Source organism: Aulostomus chinensis, chromosome 4, assembly GCF_037954235.1.
Source record: "Aulostomus chinensis isolate RoL2024-O1b breed Wild chromosome 4, RoL_Achi_v1.0, whole genome shotgun sequence".
In the NCBI taxonomy this organism is placed as follows: Eukaryota; Metazoa; Chordata; class Actinopteri; order Syngnathiformes; family Aulostomidae; genus Aulostomus; species Aulostomus chinensis.
The window spans coordinates 23969486-23992131 of NC_141323.1; the positions used below are offsets into that span (position 1 = coordinate 23969486).

Consider the following 22646-nt stretch of genomic DNA (forward strand, 5'->3'; position numbering starts at 1 on the left):
TGGATTATATAAATACATAAACAAATGTAATGTAGCGGAGATGCTTAAATATCAAATAGCCTGCTTGGCCACTTAGTGTCTTCATTGGCTGTTGTTTCCCCAAGCATGATGCCTGAAAAATCATCATCGACCTTCACATTTTTTTTTCTGTATTTTGGCCATTTCTTTTTTCTGCTGGGCTTGTTTGTGCATTCATGTCTGTATTCTCAGTAAGACAGTCAGTGTGACCTGAGCATTACCTGAGGAGCAGGCTGTGTCATATTTTAACTCCCTTTGTCTTTGACAGATAGCTGAGCTCTAAAAGCCTCTGTCCGTGGTGCTGAAGGCTGGCCTGATGTACGAGTGTTCGCCCCTGTTTGATAAATCCACCATGTCACTCGGCGCCTGACAACCATTCATCATGCTTGGCTTTCTCCCATGAAGTGTTCTGTATGCTGGATCATTCAGTAAGACAAATAAAATGGGAGTTTGGATTTGGCTCTGTCCCACCCTGTGTGACTTTTCCGGGCTGAACTTTATCTCTCTGTCGCGGGAATGTTATGTCCCTGTCTAAGCACCAGGGGCTGTAGCATAGTGGCTATACTGAGAGCAGTTGAAGGACAAAACTGTTCTTAATGAGGCAGCTAATGGGTACCGTTCTTTTGCTGCTGTTTTTATTTTGTTATTCCCAGCCACTCAGGCCTTCAATGAAGTGATCTCCTTTTAGTGCCAGCAAAAGCTGGAGGTCAGAGGCATCATGGTTCCGGGTTGTCCATCCACCCGTTCCTTCTATTTTTCATTAATACGGGATCTCTGGAATGGCTCGAGGGGATTTCTCCAAATTTCCTGAAAACATCCCCTGGGATTTAGGCATGTACTGAAAATAATTTGGTATTCTAAAGTTAAGATCACCCTGAGAGGCATACAGAGGTATTTTTAGATAATTCCAAGGTTTGACACAAAGAACTACAGCTCATGACAAGTTGTTTGTTTTTTTGTTTTTTTTTTACAAATGTGATATGAAAGTAAAAGAGAAAAACATTTTTGTAAAAGAAACAATGACATTTATTTTTTTTTCTTAGCACTTTTCTTAGTCTGTTGTGCCCATTGATCACATATAGAACAGTTAATATAAAAATGGCTTTTAACTTTACACTCAAAGCAACAATAAAACGTTGTCTTAAAATATGTTTGCTAAAAATACTGAGAGGGCATTTTCACTAAAAGTATGGGTGAGTAGCTTGTGATTCTGCAATGAGGACATGGTCTGCTGTGGCTTTGCTTTCAATTTTGTCTTCTGTTTACCTCATGTAGTTCTTGTAGGCACTTACCATGGTATAACAGACTCCTGCTCAAGGCCATAACACGTCAATCGCCTCGCCTTTAATCGAACTCTTAAGTCCCAACATACCTGCATTTTTTTTCTCCACCCTTTGCAATGAGGACTACACAGCATAAACAGCCACTTGGCAAATGTCTTCTTTAAACACCCATTTCGTAGCTGAATTTCATTAAGCTAAATGTAACATTGTGATCTAACATAGTCTGGTTTTTGCCTTCATTTAAAACCCATTTAAACTGTTCAGATACAGAGGACTTGTCAATACATCAACATAATAGAATATATAACAATATTTCCATGAAAAAGCAAGAATCCAATTTTAAATAGAAAAAGGGAGGGGAAGGGGTATATTTCATCAAAAAGCTTACACCATAGTCACTGTTATTTGTCTACTCTACTAAATCTCCCTTCCCTTAATAGACAGGTGTTGTTATTGTATCTCTAACTCGTCTATGGATGTTTGACAAAGCACAGACGGTATTGCTTGTGACCACACAGACATTTCCACAACTCTGAACACATTTAACAGTCAGTTACATGAGAGTAGACCATCATCATCACCATTTTTGCATCTTCTTTTGCCTGCCTGTATTTCTGTATGAATGGTTCTGAGATGTATCTTTTTGCAGTAAATGCCCCATCCTGTTGATGATAGTTTTGTCTGACGTTGCAAAGCCACCTTGACGTTTGGAGAGCAGGTATTTTAAACTGTTCCATCCTTGTCCAGTAATAGTTTGCAAGTGTATCTGAGCTGGGGGACCAGCAATGGCCTTTGAAACAGTACTACATATTTGTCCGCCCCTGCTTGTGGCTTTGTCCATTCAATGTAGTTGATGTCTGGTGCTCCACAAAGTTCCCTAAAAGTCATTGTCAGACAAATTTATGACTGTGGCTTTCACTTCCACTCCACTTGGCAGTCCCCTACCTGCAACCCACAGATTGGTAAAGAAAGGTGAGTGCATACTGGTAGCTTCCATTGGTGTCAGCGAAGCTTTAGAGTCATATTTCCTTATATCCCCGTAAAGGTGGAGGTTCCTCAGGGATACATAAATAAGCAGGCAAGCCACAGAAATCACAGCCAAGAGCACACCAAAGATAGTGATTACTGCCACATCCCATTTTTCTGTGTCCTTGGCTGCCAGCTCTAATCCCTTAGTGGTGACATTGACACATTTGGTGTAGTGGCTGTAGTGGATGCTGCGGACATCTACGCATATTTTGTACTGAGTTGAAGGGCTGAGATGGGTGAGATTGTAGATTTGGACATCAGAGGGCACCCTGGTGGTAAATGCTGTAGTTGGATGGTTAGTATTTGAAAGAGTATACCACTTAATATTGGGAGCCAGGGTGCCAGGGCTGGCCTTCCAGGACACCAGTATGGAGTTTGTTTCCACTGTCTTGATCATGACATTGAGGGACCCATTTGCAGGTTGGGGAAAATACCCATTCACCTCAACTGAAACAGATTTTAGATCTGCTCCAACCAGATTATGGGCAACACACGTGTAAGGACCAGCTTCCTTCTCTGTTATATCATAGATATCAAAAGTTCCCTCTGGGTGCATATAGAACCTGTCTGAGACAGTGTTAGGCAGGACTCTCAACCCAGATGGAGTGATCCAGTAAATGTCTGGCTCTGGTTCAGCAAAGGCCCGACAATGGAGTGAAACTGAGCTTCCATTGTGTGCTCTAATATGTCCAGGCATGCTTTCAGGAGATATAAGTGGCAGACAAATCTCCATCATCTCCCTGAAGTGCACCTGTCGGACATGCTGGCCCTCATACTCTGGAGGCTCCACACAGAAGAGAGAATCTGGCTCCATGAACCGAATATTAGTCTTGTTCATGTTCATCCAGCGGACGACGCAGTCACAGCGGATGGGGTTGCTGTGCATGCTCACCTCTCTGAGATTTGGGAGTGACTCGACAGTTATCCTGTGGAGGGCACTGAGTGCATTTCCATTTAGCATTAGGGTTTCCAGACGTGGTAGTTTGTAGAAGGCATTAGGATGGATGTATGAGAGTCTGGGGTTGTTGGTGGCTTCTATTTTGGTCAGTTCTGGCAGATTATTGAGGGCAAAGCTGTCGATGGAAACTAACTCTGGCATGCTATTGATACCCAACTCTTTCAGATGGAGCATGTCAACAAAATCCCCTCTCTGTATCCTCGCAATTGGATTTTTATTTAGATCCAAAAATTTGAGATTTTTGACACTTCTCAGGGCCGAATGTGGTACCTCAGGGAAAATATTGTCATAGAAAGAAATGCTCTCTAGCTTATCAAGACCAGCCAGTGCATTATCAGGCAGCTGAGACAGGTTCATTCTGGTAAGAACAAGACTGCGGAGGTTGCGTAGAGGTTTAAAGTTCATGTCATCAATAGAAAGAACAGGATTCTCACCAATCATCAGAATCTCCAGGTTTGGCATTGGTTCAAACCACTCCCTGTGAATGGCCTTCAGCTTGTTGGAGTTTAGGTGGAGGCGCACAAGGTTGCTGAGACCCTGAAAAGCCATTGGGGAAATGGACGAGATGAGGTTGTGATTCATATAGAGCTCTTGAAGGTTAGCCACCTCTGCCAAACACCATTCAGGCAGCTCCTGTATCCAGTTCTCCTCCATATGAAGAGACAGAAGCTGAGGAAGACTCCCCAGGTGAATGTTGCTCATAGAGGATATGTTATTTTGCGATAAATCAATCTCAGTGATGTTGGCCAGGTAATTCAAGGGTTTGCTGATCTTGGCAACATTGTTTGTTTGCAGTAGTAGTACTTGTGTGCCCACGGGTAATTTCTCTGGCACACTAAAGAGTCCCAAGTCATTGCAGTCAACAGTATGTGCCTCCATGTAGACTGAACTGGGAGAAAACCAGGGTCTAATTTCGCATACACAGAGCTTTGGGCAATCGGGCCTCTCCTCAGTCACCACAATAAAAGAGGCCATGGCCAAGCCAATAAAGAGACAATCCACAAATGAAAGGTCCTTCATATTGGACCCCTTCTTTCCAGTAAAAAAAATAGTCCTTGTCGAGTATGGCCTGAGCTTTTAACTTCACAAATAATGAATCATTTGTTGCAAGCTGCTGAGGTAAATGACTCACCGCCCCTGCCACCGCTGCCACCGCCAACTGCAGCAGGGCTCCTAATTCCAGGTTGTTTTTGTACTGCCTTGTACACACCCTTGGATGTAATGACTAATCACTCCAAGTGGCTTGCGGGTGTAAGGGTGCAGGGTGAAAGCTGCAGTCAAGGAATTGTAAGTTGGAAAAGAGAAAAAAATTGTGCTTAAAGACGCTATATTAAGCACATTTATAGGAGTCCATGAAAATTCTCCTCTCTTTCTCTAAAGACAGATGTCCAAATAGATTGCCATTACTTGCTTACAGGGTCCAGTCCATTCCCACCTGTGTAAGACAAAGACAAGAAAAGAAAGCAAAGGGGATGAGTATTCCATGATTACACAGAGCTCAGAAAAGAAAAAGGATTTGGCGACACTGACATTTGTTATGGGTGCACAGATGCATGTTGACATTTAAACACACTCAATTCAAGACACATCTGTGGATTTATATGTACTTGACCTTCGAGACTTGATTCTCAGGACACACTGCAAGCACTTTTACAATACACCATTTGTACCAGTGGTGTGACTTCATTATTAGTTAAAGACAGGGCTTTATTAAGATTCTTAAATGATACACAACTCTGGCTTAAGCATTAAGGGTACGGTGCATTAAGATTTTTGGAATATGTGAGTCATTATAGCAACAAGAAACGAGGCATCCACTCACAAACATCATTGTGGGAAAATACATACCATGTAAGAATTTCACAAAATTTTTTGAGAATACAGCAACCAACAGGCATGAATTCAGCACCAGATTACCTTAATTAATGTTTGTACATATATTATACATTTTAAAATGGCACATTTCATATGTTGACATTATCAGCCCCTTTAAAAAATAAACCTCACTTACATTGTAAGTGAAACTCAAGCAAACACCATCAACAAAAGAAACTTCCTGTTCATATAGAATCATAGATTGCATTTTCCAATGCATATACAACATAAAATGATTCAGCCTTTTGAAGTGTGGCATGTAACATGTCAATTCCTCTTAATGAACAGATTGGTTTGATGATGCTTGAGATATTTTGGGCCTATAAGAGCATGTGCTCCATCACGGAATAGATGGGGGAATGAAATGAAAGGAATCAAGAACTGGAGTGTGACGGAGGCTTGAAAGCGGGAACAAGAGAAAGGGTTTTATTTCACTTTCACTGTTTCCACTTCAATGGTCACAGGGGAGTTGAGGGGAAAAATAAAATGATAATAAATAAATAACTAAATAAATAAGTAAGCAAATAAATAAATAAAAAAAGAAAGAAATCCTGAAATCAACAGAAATGCTGCAGTTTGCTTCCAGAGTGAAGTCAAGCCTTGAGTTAATACCTCAACCTCTGTTTCAGCACTGGCTGGAGCTTAGTGTGGAGGGAAGGAGGGGAGCGGGGGGGGGGGGGTGACATGGAACCAGATGAAGGAGAAAAAGAGAGAGGAGGGGGGAGTAGTATTTTCAGAAGCACCTGGCACTTTAATAAGCTGCAACACCCAGACCCTTCAGATAAAACAGGGTTTAGCTTCACTCTCTTAGCACTGGCTCTTCACTGTGGGCCATGCTGTTGATCCTCCCTCTGGAAACTAAGGCCAGAATCTGGAATTCATTTACACCATTTCGGTCTCACCTCTGCTGATGCCAGCAGCTTTCCTTTTTGATCAATATTACCAGCAGTGTAATGTGGTCTGATAAAGTTATTAAGTCTACTACAATGACCTGACAGGATATGCTGCTATTTGTTCATGCTAGCTGTGTCAGGGAGTCAGCATTTGACCCATGCATGCATAGATCTCATGCTGTGATCAATATTATCCATTCCACCCAAAACAGCACTCAAAACGAAAGCCTCTAAACTTTAAGCAATCATGTGAGATCCCAATACACGAAATCAGGTATTCTTAAAGGGTTAATGGCAGAGAAAACAGGAGGATGAAATCAAGACAGATTGTGAAGAGAATCATTGCTCCCTTTGGTTCAATTTGAACTTGCCAGCATTGATTATATCCAGGATGTGATTAGGAGGGATTAACTGGACAATTTACAAGATGGTGTGGCTAGCAAACACAATCCCCTGGTAATGAAGGAGGATACAATTGTGTTAATGATAATCAAAACACTTGGTTCATGAACATCTAGATTTAAGATCTGGTGGTTAAAAGTGTGCACATCACTTCACTATGAGAGTGAAATTTCAGTTACAGTCAGTATTTTCTTTTAACAATTAATTGCTAAGTCTACAAAATTAGACAAACGTTTTCCAGAGTGTGAATGACATTGTTTTTTTTGTCAAAAATTTTGATACTGGTATAACTTTCCTGACACTTTGACCTGAACAGGTTTATGAGCTGTACCTTTTAGATTGAAACAAATCTAACGAAATGAAAATTACACCGTGACAAAAGTGTTTGGTTTAAAGCTCCTTTCACACACTTCAAACAGCTTCCTAACATGAAACATAAACCAAATTACCAAAATGTGGTTCAGCTTGTTTAGTTTTTTTTCTGTTTCTTTTTTTTTTTTTTACATTTTTGCTGTAGGTCCTTTCGTGTAGACTGACAATTAATCAATAAATAGTTAAAACCGTATTTGTGCCAGTACTCTAAAATGTTACGCAAAATCCCTTTTTTTGAAAAAAAAAAAACAGGCTACACAATACCTCAAATCTATTTCAGGATCTGGCAAAGACCTGTTTTTTGTTTGTTTGTTTTTCCACCACATACGACTTGAACCTATTAGTAAGGGGTCCAGTCAAGATACCTTTAATCTGCTCCTCAGTTGCCAGTAAATGAGGTGGAGCAAGAAGGGAGGGGGATGAAGAGAGGAGATGGAGGACAAAATGGCTTGCCTGTCATAGTATCAGAAGTGGGGTATTAACCTCTGCTGACCTTTGGAATGCTGTCACTGCGGGACGTATGAACATTAGTGAAAAAAATGAAGCAGCAGAATTAACCGAACCCAATCAAAAAATGCTCCTCCTGGAACCATCACTTTATCATGGTGGAGGAGTTTGAGTGCCCTAGTGACCCTCGGAGGTATGCTGTTGGGGGCATTTTGCGCCTGGTAGGGTCACCCAAGGCAGACTGGTCCTAGGCGAAGGGCCGGACAAAGAATGGTTCAACAGACCCCTCATGGAAGACAGATCAAGGAGTTTGTGGACCCAGCCCGGAGGGGCACTGGAGCCCCGCCCTGCAGCCAGGCCTGAGATAGGTGCCCTATAGCGAGTGCCTGGAGGGTCAGGCCTTAGTCCATAGGGTCCGGCCGGGCCCAGCTCGAAAGGGATACATGGACTCATCCTCCTGTGGACCCACCACCCGTAGGAAGAACCGGACGTGTCCATTGCTATGTGGTTTGGGCAGCAGTTCAAGGTGGGGACCTTGGCTGTCTGATCCCCAGGCATGGAAGTTGGCTTTTGGGACACGGAACGTTATCTCTTTGGTGGGCAAGGAGCTGGAGCTGGTGGAAGAGGTTGAACGTTACTGGCTAGAAAAAGTCGGCCTCACATAGCTCTGGGTCCGGAACCCAAATCCTTGAGTTTGGACTCTCTCCTTTGCTGGAGTTGCTCCGGGTGAGAGGCGGAGGGCAAGGATGGGCTTTTGGATAGCCCCCAGACTGTCTGCCTGTACGTTGAGGTTTACCCCGGTGGACAAAAGGGTTGCTTCCCTGCACCTTCGGGTCGGGGAACGGGTTCTGACTGTTGTCTGTGCTTATGCGCAGAACAGCAGTTCAGAATATCCACCCTTTTTGAATCCTTGGGAAGGGTGCTGGATGGTGCCCCGATTGGGGACTCCAGTGTCCTACTGGGGGACTTCCACACTCAAGTGGGCAATGACAGTGTGACCTGGAGGGCGATGATTGGGAGGACTGGCAAACCAAACCTGAACCAGAGTGGTGTGCAGTTATTGGACTTCTGTGCAAGTCGCAGTTTGTCCATAACTAACACCATGTTCGGACATAAGGGTGCACACCGGTACACGTGGCACCAGGACATCCTTGATCGTAGGTCTATGATCGATTTTATAGTCGTAGGGTGGCTGGGCTCTCCCTCAGGAACAGAATGAGAAGCTCATTCATTCGGGAGGTGCTCAGAGTAGAGCTGCTGCTCCTCCATGTCAAGAGGAGTCAGTTGAGGTGGTTCGGGCATCTGATGAGAATGCCTCCTTAACGCCTCCCTTGGGAGGTGTTCCAGGCATGTCCAACCGGGAGGAGGCCTTGAGGCCAACCCAGGACACGCTGGAGGAATATCTCTAAGCTGGCCAGGGAAGCCTTTTGGATTCCCTCAGAAGAGCTGGTGGACATGGCTGGGGAGAGGACAGTCTGGGCGTCCTTGGTATTGCTGCTGCCCCCACGACCCGGACCAACTTAATAAGCAGAGGAGGAGGAGGACGACGACAAGAAAAATGTGGGTGATATTGTTGGGGCAAATACAATTCAAAGATTGACGTCCAGAATTTGTGCCTGGAAAATCCTAACATTGATTAGAGGAGTTACCTTATCAGCTGGTAATAAACCTAAAGGGCTTTAAAAATGTAACTGCACAAACACATAAAGCTTTGACATTTGCTCAAGAGGCAGTGGAAGTCCTTTCAAGGCCATTTTAAGGTGTTCACTCCTGAGGCTTACACAAACTCCTGGGTGTCAGAAAAACGGGTTGCAGGAGGAAACAGTGAAGCCTCCAGAACACCTCTCATTAGGAAAACAGTTTGATGATATTGGCTATGAACAGCAAACAATCTCCTGGAATCTAAGATTATTTAGAAACAAGGCTCGATTTGCCCCCCCCCCCCCAAAAAAAAATGTTAATAATTTAATTTATTTTGGCAGTTGGGGAAAACAATGGGAAATCTGTATATATGTTAACATCTAACGTTAATTTGAAAATTTCTCAGACATGGCAAAATAGCGGTGTAAGAATGAGTTTAAAGTTCTATGTAATGAGAATTGGGTTTTTTGAATTGGTTTTGGGTAAATACTTGGGGTAGGTGGTTTACAATAGCATACAATATATCAAATACCCCACTCAAATGTATCTTAAAAATGGTGGTTGCAGAATACAATCTAAATGAGTTCACGATGACACAATGAGGGGTGTCACCTAAAACACCCGACCGAAAACATCATCATGTCAACTTGTGAAGCTACTCGCGATTACAGAGCCATGTGCTTGTTCATTCATAGCATAAGATTTGTCTTCCACCTAAATTGAATTTACCCCTCAAAAATCACAAAGCAGTCGTCATTGTTGAGATTATCATACTGAATATGAATGTATTCTAAATCGCATTCACATTTCAAAAATCATAAAAGTGGTTTTCATCATGAAGATTATCTTGCTGAACAAAACATTTCTGACTCCTGCTCACTACTGAGCTTCTTTTCGGTTAATTTCAATGTAAATATCCCATTAGATTTTTGATTCTTGGGAATCAAGGGTGATACCAACAATGTGGTCAGGCTCCTTATGATATACCTGAATTTGGATGAGGCTTCATTTAAGAGGTTCATCTGCTGTCAAGGTGAAAAGCTTTTCCATTCAGATCTTGGCAACACCACACACTTCCTTTCCCACCAGGCCTCCTCCATTAAGTATCGTGGCTGTTCTGGACAGTAATGGCACAAATACAGTTTGATTAGAGACCAGTGAGATATGACCGCTTTAAATTAATGAGTGTACACAGCACAGGTTGAAAGCATCTTGATCCTGGTGGCTCTGCAGTGCTAATTCAAGCAAGCACGACTCAAATCACACAGCCAAACAACTAGGCAGAGCTGTTTGTTTTACGCTGTTTATTGAAATGAGGTATACCCCCCCCCCCCTCGCTTCACAGGGCTTGGATGGGGTTTAGCAGAGTAGGGATGTAGATGACTCCTTGGTTAAAGGTTGGGAACTCATTACTGCCTGGTGGAGACAGGCTGACCATGTAAAAGTAAGTTATTATACAATAATATGTTTTCTGTGATCGGCTTATGAGACTTTTTTTTTAAAGAACAGTGGAATAAGTCCAGATGTTAGCATTTGTGGTGAACATATTGGCCCTGTGGGAGATGATTATGAGGTCTGCATGGTTTAAGTGGTTACAAGGTAGCGTTGCATTAGCTGAGGGATTGCTAAAACTGGGTGGAAGACAGAAAGGTCAGATGTAAGTGGAAAGTAGGTCAAAGTGAATCGCCTTGTCTTTTAAGAGAATAGCCTGTATATTGTGGAAACGGTTCACTGGGAATTAGATCCTCTAGTGATAAGCCATGCAATACTTTCTTCTCCAAGTCACAGAGACTCACTCTTTCTTCTCCACGTTTGTTATCTTGTACTCCTTCTCTCATGAGTATATAAAAAAAAACCTGTTCACTCTGCTTCCTCACTCTGCTCTTCAAATCCTTACGGTGAACCTAGCAGCTAACAGGTCATTTTTCATCAAATCGTCAAAACTGAAAAGTTAGGGATTTGACCACTGGTTGATACATATTGCCTTGTCAGAGGGGGTGCAACGATCCATTTTAACAATTCGATTCATGGTTACCCACGAATTTCAAGGATAATATTGCTTCATTTAGAATGATACAATCTGAACGATTCAGTGACTTGAAATCGATTCAGTAACTTTTAGCAAAAATTGCACCAGTTTCTTCATCAGATATCATCATCAGAGCCTGTTTCCTCTCTGTCATGTCAGTGAAATCTAAGCATACACCTGCTAAATAATTTATGAGCCAGTGAGAAAGCATGAATTTTATGTGCTTTTATGATGGTATAAATAATCAAACATTCTATCAAACTATTTTCTTATTGCTATTGATGAAGTGTCTTTCATTTTGCTATCCACGCCTTGGCAAACCTCTTGCTCTCTCTCTCTCTCTCTCTCTCTCTCTCTCTCTCACACACACATTCCAATTAGGATAACCCCCCACAAGCAAATGATTGTAGAAGCCATCTCTCCTTTTGTCCAAGAACCTGCCCGTCTATCTCTGTCTCCATCACTCATTTTCTGCACAAAACAGCTTTCTCAATACTTGTTGCTGCTGCTGTGCCCAATCAAGTCTGTCAGCATACTGCTTGGTGTGTCCAACTCGATATTTCCCTTTTCTGTTTGTGAATGCCCTGGAGAGTTGAGTAAACAGTAATGTACATCAGTTGTGTCACTTTCTGCTTGCATCAGCACATGTCAGAGTGGATGGGCACAGTGTCTACCAGAAAGCTTCACTCATAGCTCAGGTCTTTTTTCCAAAACCACTTTTTCATGTATGTGTGTGTGTGTACATGAAATATATATATATATATATATATATATATATATATACACATATATGCATACACACAGATATATATGTATAGTGTGTGTGTGCGTGTGTGGTTATTGGCTCTGCTGCTATTCAAGTGAAGGAAATAAAAGAGCAGCACTTTTTTTTTCTTTCCTGCTGCGAACACACCGTTTTAATTCATTTCAGTGGGAGCACAGTTTTCCACTCTCCTACAGAGCCAGCGGTATCACTGAGCAGTGAGCATCCTTTTTCAGCTGATTGCTTTTTCTCGTCACTAAGACCGGGGTAAAATTATGGTTGGCATGGTTATGGCAGTCGAGGACTTTGTTCTGCAATTGAGGTTGCAATTAAGTTGTTTTTTTTTTTTTTTAATTTTCCTGTCCCACACAGCTAATTACCATACCTGCATGCAGCCACTCGACTGACCTCCTTTTCTATTCACACATTCTCACAGATGCACAGGAACTCGTGGAGCCGTTGTCCCCGCTCTTTGACAAGTGCTCAGTTACTTGCCAATAATCACAGAGAAATCTCTGTGAAATCCTTGGTGCCAGGTCAGAGTAAATTCAAGATATGATGTATAAGTTTGTCAGCCCCCCAGCAGCTGCTGGGCCTTGAGGAGTGGCTTAGCTGGCTAATAGAGAGGGCTGGCTCTAAAAGAACCCACATATTAACCATGCATGCGCAGGCAAAGTGTGCTCCAGTACTGATACAAAAGCACTTTCCCCCTGAATAAATGCAGTTACGCTGTGATTTTTCACCAGTCGCAGTTGAGGAGGGAAGGTATGAATACCACCAAATTTTAACTGTCAAATCCCACATATGTGATTGCTGCATAACAACAAGGGAGGAGCTCTTGAACCAGATGTCTGAAGTCATCAAGATGCTTCCCCATATTGAGAAACTTGTGAACTCACACACACAAACACACACACACGTTTCATCCATCTTGTTTTTGTGTATATTCTCAGTCATCCAGGTCAGAACTTAAGAAGCTTCTTGGTAGACAGGCGAAACGTCTTCACTTACAAGAGGAGAGTCCAGTTGCTTGAATTGATTATTCTGGATTATTCTTACATCCATCTTCTATCCCATTTTGTCTTTCATCTAGAGCAAGAACAGGAGAAGTACTTTTATACAGATTGTTTTACTTCCACGGACATTCTGTATCGCAGAGGCCAAATTCTGCACCTCCAACACGCTCTCACACGCTCTCAGCTAGATGCTTATAAAGAGTGCCGTATGTTTTCAACTGGAAACAAAATGCTTGGATGGGCGTAACGACTCACACATGTAACACAGGCATGACACAACCAAGTACTTGCAATATGCTTGGTGGGCACCCATGGTAGGCTTTACTGTCACTCCCTCTGCCCTTCACCTCATTGATTTACTATTACACTTTCTCCAAGGTAAGGGATAGTCCATTAAAGGGTACCTTATATAGAGTATGTATGCATAATGAAGCTTCCTGTGTGTTTGAGTGTGTGTGCATGGGGGCAGATGGAAACCTTTCCCCTTACATCTGCACTTGCATGGCCATGAATCACTGGCAAGTCAGCTGTTAATGTAAAATCAATGTTCAAAATTAACCACAGCACCCCCATCTCTGGTTTTTCAGCACTTTCCTGAACAAGACGTGCCCTTGGGCCAAATGCATTCAAACACACATGCTGTACAATTAAACACCCGTGAACCCACTTGCATAATTGCACTTTAGCGCAAACAGGAGCAAATCCACAATCACATGCACTTGCAGGCACAAACATGCGCACATAAATTAGCCAGCTCTATCCTTGCAAAGAGAAGACAAAACAAATGTGCCTCAGCTCATTCGCATAATGCATGCAGAGGGCAGCATCCACTGAAAGAGCACAGCTAGGTCCCCTTGTCTAATTCGCACAGTGCTGCATCTATTAAAATTAAGCCAAGGTATCCAGCTTAAGGCAGCAACTGATAAGGTCAAAGGCGCATCGAACATTCCAACACTCATTTGTAGCCCAACATAATAGCACTCACTCTTGACAAAAAAATCTGCATAATGTTCCGTGTATTGATACTAGCCAGAGAGAAAGAGGGAGGCATGAGTTGGGGGGGCTAACGGTGAAGTTGGGGGGGGGGGGGGGGTTAAGCCAGCGGCATATCCCTCAAAGTCAGAGCAAAATTGAATCTGCAGGTGCAAATGTGGCATGTGTGCTGCCTCAGAGATGCGCAGCTATCTATATTTATATGAATAATATATGGCTGGTCAAGGGGCCACAAGCCTGCAGGGAATAACTTCCTTCGGTAGATGGAATTAATCATTATATGCCACTGAAATACATTTATAGCTGGCTTGAACCTCTTTATTATGATTTCATGGGGGTTTGATATGGACTTTTTTCAGTTTTTATTCTCCGCATCTTTTCTTCACCTAAAACAGATGAATAGATCTGGTGTTTTCAAAAGATACAGCATGTTTTCCTCTGAAGCACAACGGTTTGGACTGGTAGACATTTTACAGGCCCGTGTACATATACAGCCTCAGCTCACAGCAGTTGGTGTCGTCGTCAAAGTTATAACAACTTGGGTTAATGGAAAGGAATTTCCTTTTTTTTTTTTTTGACACACAGCAGGACTCTCTAAATAGGTATTTCAAATAGAAGTTGTTGTTGTTTTGTTTTTTTTTTTGCCTGTATCAGATCCCTGGTTCAAAAAGTTGCCAGGTTGTGCAAGCAGTTAAAGGCCAAATAAGTTTGGGTTAGTTTGCAACTTGAGACGAGTGTTAAAGTGCTTACCCAACTTTAGCCAATTGATTTTGTGCCTCAACCCAGCAATACCGGAAATGTAAAGACGTAACAGTGAACGGAATTTCTTGAAGCTGTTTTCAGCATTCGCAACTGACTGCCGCCAAAGGTGTGTTCGAAACCAGGGATTTCATGATTCCACCATGGACCATCCATCCATCGTCTTCCGCTTATTCCTGTTAAGGGTCGCGGGGGGGCTGGAGCCTATCCCAGCGGCTACGGGCGAAAGGCGGGGTTCACCCTGGACAGGTCGCCAGTCCATCACAGGGCCAACACATAGAGACAGACAACCATTCACACTCACACCTATGGTCAATTTAGAGTATCAATCAGCCTCGTCCCCTCTTGATGTCTTTGGACTGTGGGAGGAAGCTGGAGTACCAGAGAGAACCCACGCAGAAAGATCCTGTGCCCGAGCCGGGACTCGAACCTGCAACCTTCTTGCTGTGTGAGGCCACAGTGCTGACCACTGCACCATCGTGCCGTCCACCATGGACAATAATCTCACTTGTAATTCAGATTGAAAATTGTATCAAGAGCAAAGAAAAATGGATAGTCATGCCCTTTTACTTTTTTTTTCTCTTTTTTTGTTATTTCCCCCCCTAATTGCACATCGCAAGTACACCCTCATCATGGCTCCACACCATGCTTCCTCTGTGACACTAAGGATTCCATTGTTTCACCTGATGGGGAAGAGTTTTACCAGGGGAACATAGTAGCACATGGAAGGATCACAGCACTCCCTCTGGAAGCAGGAACAATGACCAACACAAGGAGCTGCATGTCATCTGGCTTCCTACTTGAAGACACAGCCAGTAATATACAGTATGTCCCACCAGGCTGGAGGAGACCCTGGAGATCAAACCAGCAGCCCTAATGTTGGTTGGCAAAACAATATTCCACTGCTCTACCAGTGTGCCCACACAGATGATGCTTTGTGACGATTACACAGGGTGCGATGAGACTATGCTGTACTTGCTTGAATTAATAATATATATCAACAGCTCTGTCTGTGCATGCACAAATAGTTCCCTGTCATACCACTGCGACTTCATTAACACAACAAGCATGCTACATTATGATTCACTCATCAAGCTTTTCATCAGTGCAGTGAGGGGGTATATATATATATATATATATATGCATCAAGCTGGATGCAGAACAGATGGACGTCACAGTAGCGGCCCTTAGATGTCCTCCATCTTCTCTCTCACGTTTGAAATGGCAATATGGGCATATGTCCTTATCATGTCCATGAATGATATTCATCTGCAAAGGATCTGACTAATTAGTCATTAATAGCTTTGATTTATTTTTGCAGCCGACAAGTCCTTTTTTTTGTGTCTTGGTATGTACACGGACATATTTAACACACCTTTTGGTTATGGCGGCTCCAGCGCTCCTAAAACAATTCTGCGCTCACACTTGAACGCCTTAAATGCAAATGTGAGGTGTAAATGTCCTTGGACACCGGAAACAGCAAAATAACAAAGATGCTGCCATCAAATTAGGTTTTGACTCTTTGTCTCATTGGATTCAAAACATTTCCACGCTCCCCGTTTTCCTGGTGCCCTCAGTCTGTGCTTATTCCATTTTAATGGGTGCCTGTGTTTGTTTGGGAACAGGATGCTATCAGAGAGCCCATGCTTGGCTGCACAAGCTGATCCCCTGCAGCCGTATTGTGAATATGTTTACATGCATTTCACTCACGAGCCCCAGAAAAGATCCCAAGGCATCTTGTTATCATCATTATGGAAAACGGGGTGGGATATCTTGAGATTAATTCAATTTTGATGGAGTAATTGTAAGCTTTCACTGCTTAAGTTTGAATCTGAAAGTAGTGCTTGACACCCACACGTCTCTCACCTAACTGGGACCTGCTGCCCTCTACCTATAGAGCCTTGAACATCCACACCATGCTGCCTATCATCTTCTCCAAGCCTTCACGCGGCCACCACAGGCACAAGACCCGCTGTTTCACACACAAATCAATAGGCAATTCGCAAAGCCAGTCACTTTAAACGTATGACTTGTACTGGACATGTAATATTGATTTGTTTTGAACAAATGCGCACAAATTAATGAAGCAGCCCATTACTGTGATCCCACACTATTTTTTCGGAATGGCTTGGGAGTGTATTTGTGAGGCTCCTATCGCACAACATAAAACATGAAAGCACGTTCGCAGAAAATAAAGACATATATTTGCTCTCAAGAATTTCTCGTGAAAGAGCTGGCGGCCCTAATAGAAGCTTCAAACAGTCTTGGCTCAAACAGCTGGTAATCAAATTATTCAGTATGAGAACAATAAATACCATGTGGATGGAGGTTTTCTCAGCATGGCGTGGTGTCTGATGTGAGGGCATGATGGTTCTCGTGTGGCATATAACCGCCCGTTTCATCTCGGGCAGCTGTTTCTGGTGAGTCATTTGCACTGTGGAGGCCAAAATCTATTGTATTCATCACTGGGAACAAGCACATGGACACGGACGTGCATACAGAACATATCTACACACTGGATTAGAGCAGCTTCACTACAGCCCCCTTTGTAATCATAAGGCCATTATCTGTTTATCTGCTTATGAAATATTAATTCATCAGCTGGATGACATACATTTTGGACAGAAAGGGAGATGGGAGAGGGATGAGGGAGAGCAGATTAGAGTTAGAGTAGCTTCCCTCTTTCTCTCTCTCCCTCTCTCTCTGCATCTGTGGGTGTGCAGGAACTAGCAGATGAAGTGATGATGGTGATAGCGCTTCAAGATGCCCCTCAGTGTTTGCTTTACACGGAAGCTCTGTCTATGATTTACTGGCATGGCGGGTGCAAAATCGTATCTCATATGTTCAGAGAAATGATTTACTTTCATGGCATGTAGCGACTTCTGTGTTTTCAACAGGGAGGTTAGTCGGAAAGCAGCTACAGAGGGAAAGTGTGAAGAGGATGAGGAGGGGGAGGAGGGGTGGCCACCATTCTGTTGATTTCTTCGAGATGTGTCTAATGTCTCACTAAATCGGACCCGGGGACATGCGACTGCGACTTCACCACTCCATGCACACGTCAGTCTCCACTTCCCACAATTAATCAGGCTTTTTAGTCCTGACGGCCTCCATCATAAAAGGTGCATCCTGCATAGTTGCGCAAAAGCGCGCCCCCATGTAAAGTGAGGGTTCTTTCAGTCATCAGAATCATCCACTTCTCTCATTTCTGTCTTGTATCATGCATGGTTGGTGAGTAATGAGAAAGCAGACAACGACACATTGCTGAATTCTATGTGGGGCACAACATCCTTGAGTGCCATCGATTTTCATTAACTTGAAAAATGCGCACCGTACAATGTGGGGTTAAATGGAAGAAACACATTTCAAGTTGAACTTACCAATCATTATAGCTCTCGAAGCAGTGTGTGTTATTCCCTTCAAGTGTGCCGTTCCGATGACGGGAAAGAAGCGCAACATAAAGCCAATCAACAATGTGTGGTCTTTTTACGCAGCTGACGAGGAATCAGATCGCTCCTCTCCTTCACTGCCGAGCAAACGATTCGCACGAGTAAAACAGAAAAGTCCAAGCGTAGCTGGTAAGATTAAGGAGGGATTCGTGTGCTCCGGTGTGCCCTTCCCTTACCGTCTTCACAGCTGCGGTTCCGGGTGTATCTCTCTCCTCCACCGAGAGCCAGGCGGACCACATAGATGCGCCGCCGTCTCCTCAGCAGTCATTAATATGAGGGGGAAAAAAAAACGATTCTCCAGAGAGGGGCCCAATAGCGTCAGAGAAGCGGGCGAGATGATCGCCGCATCGCGACTGTGGTTGGTTGAGAGCAGCCGTCACTCATCTCCTACAAGCCAGTTCTCGTCTGAGTCTTGGGCTATCGGGGTGAAGCACACTGCAAGAAATATCTACACTACGGAGTCATTCGGAGAGCCATGAATTAAGAATAGTTTGCAAATAAATAGCAAACAGGAAAACTGAGATTGCTTCAATCCAAGGGTCTTCAAATAACTTTTAGGGAAGGGCTTTAGTATTTTGAATTTTAGGATCTGAAATTCCGAAATTCCTATGAATTGAACTTGACGTGTCTCTGGAGGGTCAACAATTTTTTGTCGACTATCTGGTATATGTATGGATTTGTTTGTTTGTTTGTTTGTTTGTTTTGTACCAGCCCATGTCCCTTTCACCCCCCCCCCCCCCCTTTACTAGTGACTAACAAATATCATTCCTTTTTAAAGCCCACTTCTTTTGTTGGTTTATATTTTGATAAAAATTAGTGGTGGGATAACGGAAGATTGGTCCTTGTTAGCTTCCTGCTTTTCCTGTTTTTTGGGGGTGGTAAATGTAACAATTCTAGGTAAAATTATGCCTGAAAGACACCGGGTTTGTCTTTGATATATAATGTCTGCAGGGAAGAGGAAGATTTTGAAAGCAGCTGTACTGGCTCTGCTATTATATCCTCCCTGCAGCACAAACAGAGGTGATTCTGTTGAGTTTATTCAATTCTAAATGCCTGGAGTGCTGTGTCATTGTGTGACAGGGTTGGAAAAATAGACCCGCTGTGAAAAAAAAATAAAATTAAATGACCACAGACGAGCAGCTGATTACAATCATTATTGTCTCTCAACAATTATTGCTAACTTAGAAATTGTGGATGGACCTGGCGTATTTCAGCCCTTACAGGTTCTAGAGGCCAAGTGGTCAGCACTGTCGCCTCACAGCAAGAAGGTTCTAGGTTCAAGTCCCGCCTCGGGCACAGGATCTTTCTGTGTGGAGTCTCCATGTTCTCCCTGTTCCTGTGTGGGTTCTCTGTGGTACTCCAGCTTCCTCCCACAATCCAAAGACATCAAGAGGGGACGAGGCTGATTGATACTCTAAATTGACTGTAGGTGTAAATGGACTCAATTTTATATCGTGCTTTTCTACCTTAGCGGTACTCAAAGCGCTTTACAGTGTCATCTCATTCACCCATTCACACACACACTCACACACTGATGGTGGAGGCTGCCATGCAAGGCGCCAACCTACTCATCAGGAGCAATTATGGGTTCAGTATCTTGCTCAAGGACACTTTGACATGGTCATCGGGGTCGAGGATCGAACCAGCGACCCTTCGGTTGCTAGACGGCCACTCTACCCCTGAGCCACAGCCACCTATCTGTGGCTGTGAGTGTGAATGTTGTCTGTCTCTATGTGTTGGCCCTGCGATGGATTGGCGACCTGACCAGGGTGAACCCCACCTCATGTCCGAAAGCTGCTGGGATAGGTTCTACCCCCCATGACCCTTAACAGGATAAGCAGAAGAAAATAGATGGATGGATGGATGGACAACAGTTGGTTCAATTAGATGAACTTACTCACTCCCACTGTTACAGTTTGTTTTTAGCTTAAATCAAAGTGTTAATGGATTACTGACCAAATGGCAAAAAGTATTAAAAAAAAAAAGACATGGACAGACATGGACAGAGGAAGCATTTACAAGTTTGTAAACTGAAATTTTTGTGTAGTTTTTTGTTTTGCTTTGTTTTTGTTGTTAGCCATCCATTGTTATTACATTCAAGCTAAAAATGCATGGCTGGCACTCCCTGCATTCTGAAATCATAAAATGGTGACGCAGGAGGGGAAAGAACATGTTTGCGAGTCTAAAACCCCAATCTTTAATTACGGGAAGGCATTATTTGGGTAAAGTTTATCTTTAACAATGAATCACATGACCAGCAACAACCCTATCTATCTATCGCTCTCTGCTCCTCTCAGCTCACTGTTTAGTTTTCACAGCCCAACAAGTTTGCTGTACTCATTTCAACCTCAAGTGCAGAATCAGCAGCTTTACTTTGAGGAGAAGCTCAGATAAACATTTTAAGCACAGGACAACCGGGAATAATATTTTAATAATGTTGTTTTTTTTATAACAAAATAATATTTAGTTATTCCTGCTGGTGTACCGAGCACTTTTGCTCAAGTCTGGTGAGGATCAAAAGGAAAAAAAGGATAATAAATTGATCAGGTGGACACAATTCCAAATTATCAATACCTTGATGTTGGCATGCAATATTTACTTAATAAGGGGTGCAGCCCCAAACTTTTTTTTTTCTTTTTTTACAGTATGTTTTAACATGTTTATTCATTTTGCGGACTTCTCTGTCAGCCTGCATCGCCTACAGCTGTCACTTTCATTATGCAATGTAAGATGGACATTTTTTGCAGTGGAGGAGAATGAGGAGGAAGAAGGCAGCGGGCAGGGAAGAAAATGGATATCTGTACCTATTAGCTCCAGAGCTCCCGACTCAGATCCCAGGAGGCTTTCTAACACAATGTTCTACAAATTGATGATCCTGGAGGTCGGGAGGGTTATCCCGAGCCTCACAGAAAGAGACATACCTCATCTGTCAGCCAATAGGGTTTTGGTCCAAAAACCCCACCTGTGTTGGACTCAAGTGGGTTTAATAAAAGAACCTTTCCATACATGATGGTGTCACTCATCCACCTGGAACCCTCAGGGAGCTTTTGCTTGGTTTGATATCACGAACCGTGTTTTTTTTTTGTTGTTGTTGTTGGTTTTTTTTTTTTTATTTCATTTTAAATCTCCAACAAATAATTAAAATCTGATGTAAATCGCAGAAAATCATTTATTTTGAGAGTTTACTCTCAAATAGATGACCTCTATGAATAAACATCTCCTGAAAGAATTCAACCTGTTTTCTTTGATTGGATTCAGCCCCAGGAGTTGCTGTAACCTAAGTTATTAAATTCTTCAAATATTTTTCCTTGCTTGTATTCAGTCCACATTTTCATAATTCTTGTTCAATTTTATGTATCTATGATTCTATTATTCAAATACAGATCCCGTTAGGGAACAAACCCCCTGCACTTAAATACAAGTCAATAATCAAAAAACAATACGGTCTTAAAATTTCCAGAACTGCCTTCTTTTATGTGCCAAACATTGCTAAGATGAGGCATATCCTCTCTCAAAAAGATGCAGAAATACTAATCCATGCATTTGTTACTTCCAGGCTGGATCACTGCAATGTCCTCCCATCAGGGTGCCCAGGGTTATACGAGTATCTTAAAGTGGAATGGGATCTAGAGTCTTCAGTTATCAGGTTCCGCCCCTGCGGAACCATCTCGCAGTCTTAGTCCAGGAAGAAGACACCCTCTCTACATTTGAGAGAAGACTTTCCTTTGTGACAGGATGCAGTTAGGGGTGGCTAACTCTTCGTTATGCTGGCCAAGACTTCCAGCGGATTTCCCATGATGCTCTGAGCTTCTATCTCCTTCTGTACTCTTTCATATCCTATAAATGCATGTTTCTAACTTAACTTTGGAGTCTTTGTGTTTGTGTTCTTCTCACCTCTCTGGTCCTTGACTGATGCTGCTCCTAGAGGAGGCTGCAGCCCTCCACGGGCTCAGGCTGACTCCCTTAGAACCAGTATTAGTCTTAGGACTAGTAGTATTCATGTCATTATTTTTAGTACAGTGCAAACATTAACATCAGAAATGTATTTGTATTAGTATCGAAACTAGGTTTCAGTGTTGGTATTATGCTAAAGTTTTACAGAAAACACAAAAACTGGGGCTGCATGGTGGTGCAGTGGTTAACACTGTCACCTCACAGGAAGAAGGTTCCGGGTTTGAGTCCCGGCTCGGGCACGGGATCTTTCTGTGTGGAGTCTCCGTGTTCTCCCTGTTCCTGTGTGGGTTCTCTCCAGGTACTTCTGCTTCCTCCCACAGTCCAAAGACATGCAATTGGAGACGAGGCTGATTGATACTCTAAATTGACAGTAGGTGTGACTGTGAGTGTGAATGGTTGTCTGTCCTGTGATGGACTGGTGACCTGTCCAGGGTGAACCCCGCCTCACGCCCGAAAGTCGCTGGGATAGGCTCCAGCCCCCCTGCGACCCTTAACAGGAATAAGAGGAAGAAAATGGATGGATGGATGGACAAAAAACTGGAGACAAAATATCATAAGGAGTTGATTAAGGCAAAAAAAATAATAATTTTTGTCAAAAAATGACTTAGGCAGTTATCTTAAGAAGGTGACAGTCATGGTTGTGTTTTTGGGTACTCGCTTTTGTTCGTTCTTGCCTGTAGGCAGAGGTGGAGAGGGGCTGGCCAATCTCTTAGGGAGCACATTCAGGCCATTCTGCAGCTCGTGAGCTCATTAGCTGGCTTCTTAAGC

The 22646-nt window shown here is 43.0% G+C and overlaps 1 protein-coding gene across 7 annotated transcripts; it reads right to left on the minus strand.

The window, feature by feature from the left end:
- Positions 1–255: 255 nt before the first annotated feature.
- LOC147263939 (leucine-rich repeat neuronal protein 3-like) lies at positions 256–18203 on the minus strand. 7 transcript variants are annotated; one of them, XM_086202322.1, is made up of 5 exons: positions 18101–18203; positions 17856–18001; positions 12722–12799; positions 9906–10035; positions 256–4723 (listed from the first exon to the last, which is right to left on the minus strand). In XM_086202322.1, the coding sequence occupies exon 5, from the start codon at positions 4306–4308 to the stop codon at positions 2179–2181; it is 2130 nt and encodes a 709-aa protein (XP_086058448.1). In that variant the 5' UTR covers positions 4309–4723; positions 9906–10035; positions 12722–12799; positions 17856–18001; positions 18101–18203; the 3' UTR covers positions 256–2178. The 7 variants fall into 7 exon arrangements, with proteins under 7 accessions (XP_086058448.1, XP_086058446.1, XP_086058452.1 ...); XM_086202320.1 differs by having other exon boundaries at positions 9906–10030; positions 17856–18190; XM_086202326.1 differs by lacking the exon at positions 17856–18001 and having other exon boundaries at positions 18101–18172.
- Positions 18204–22646: the final 4443 nt, after the last annotated feature.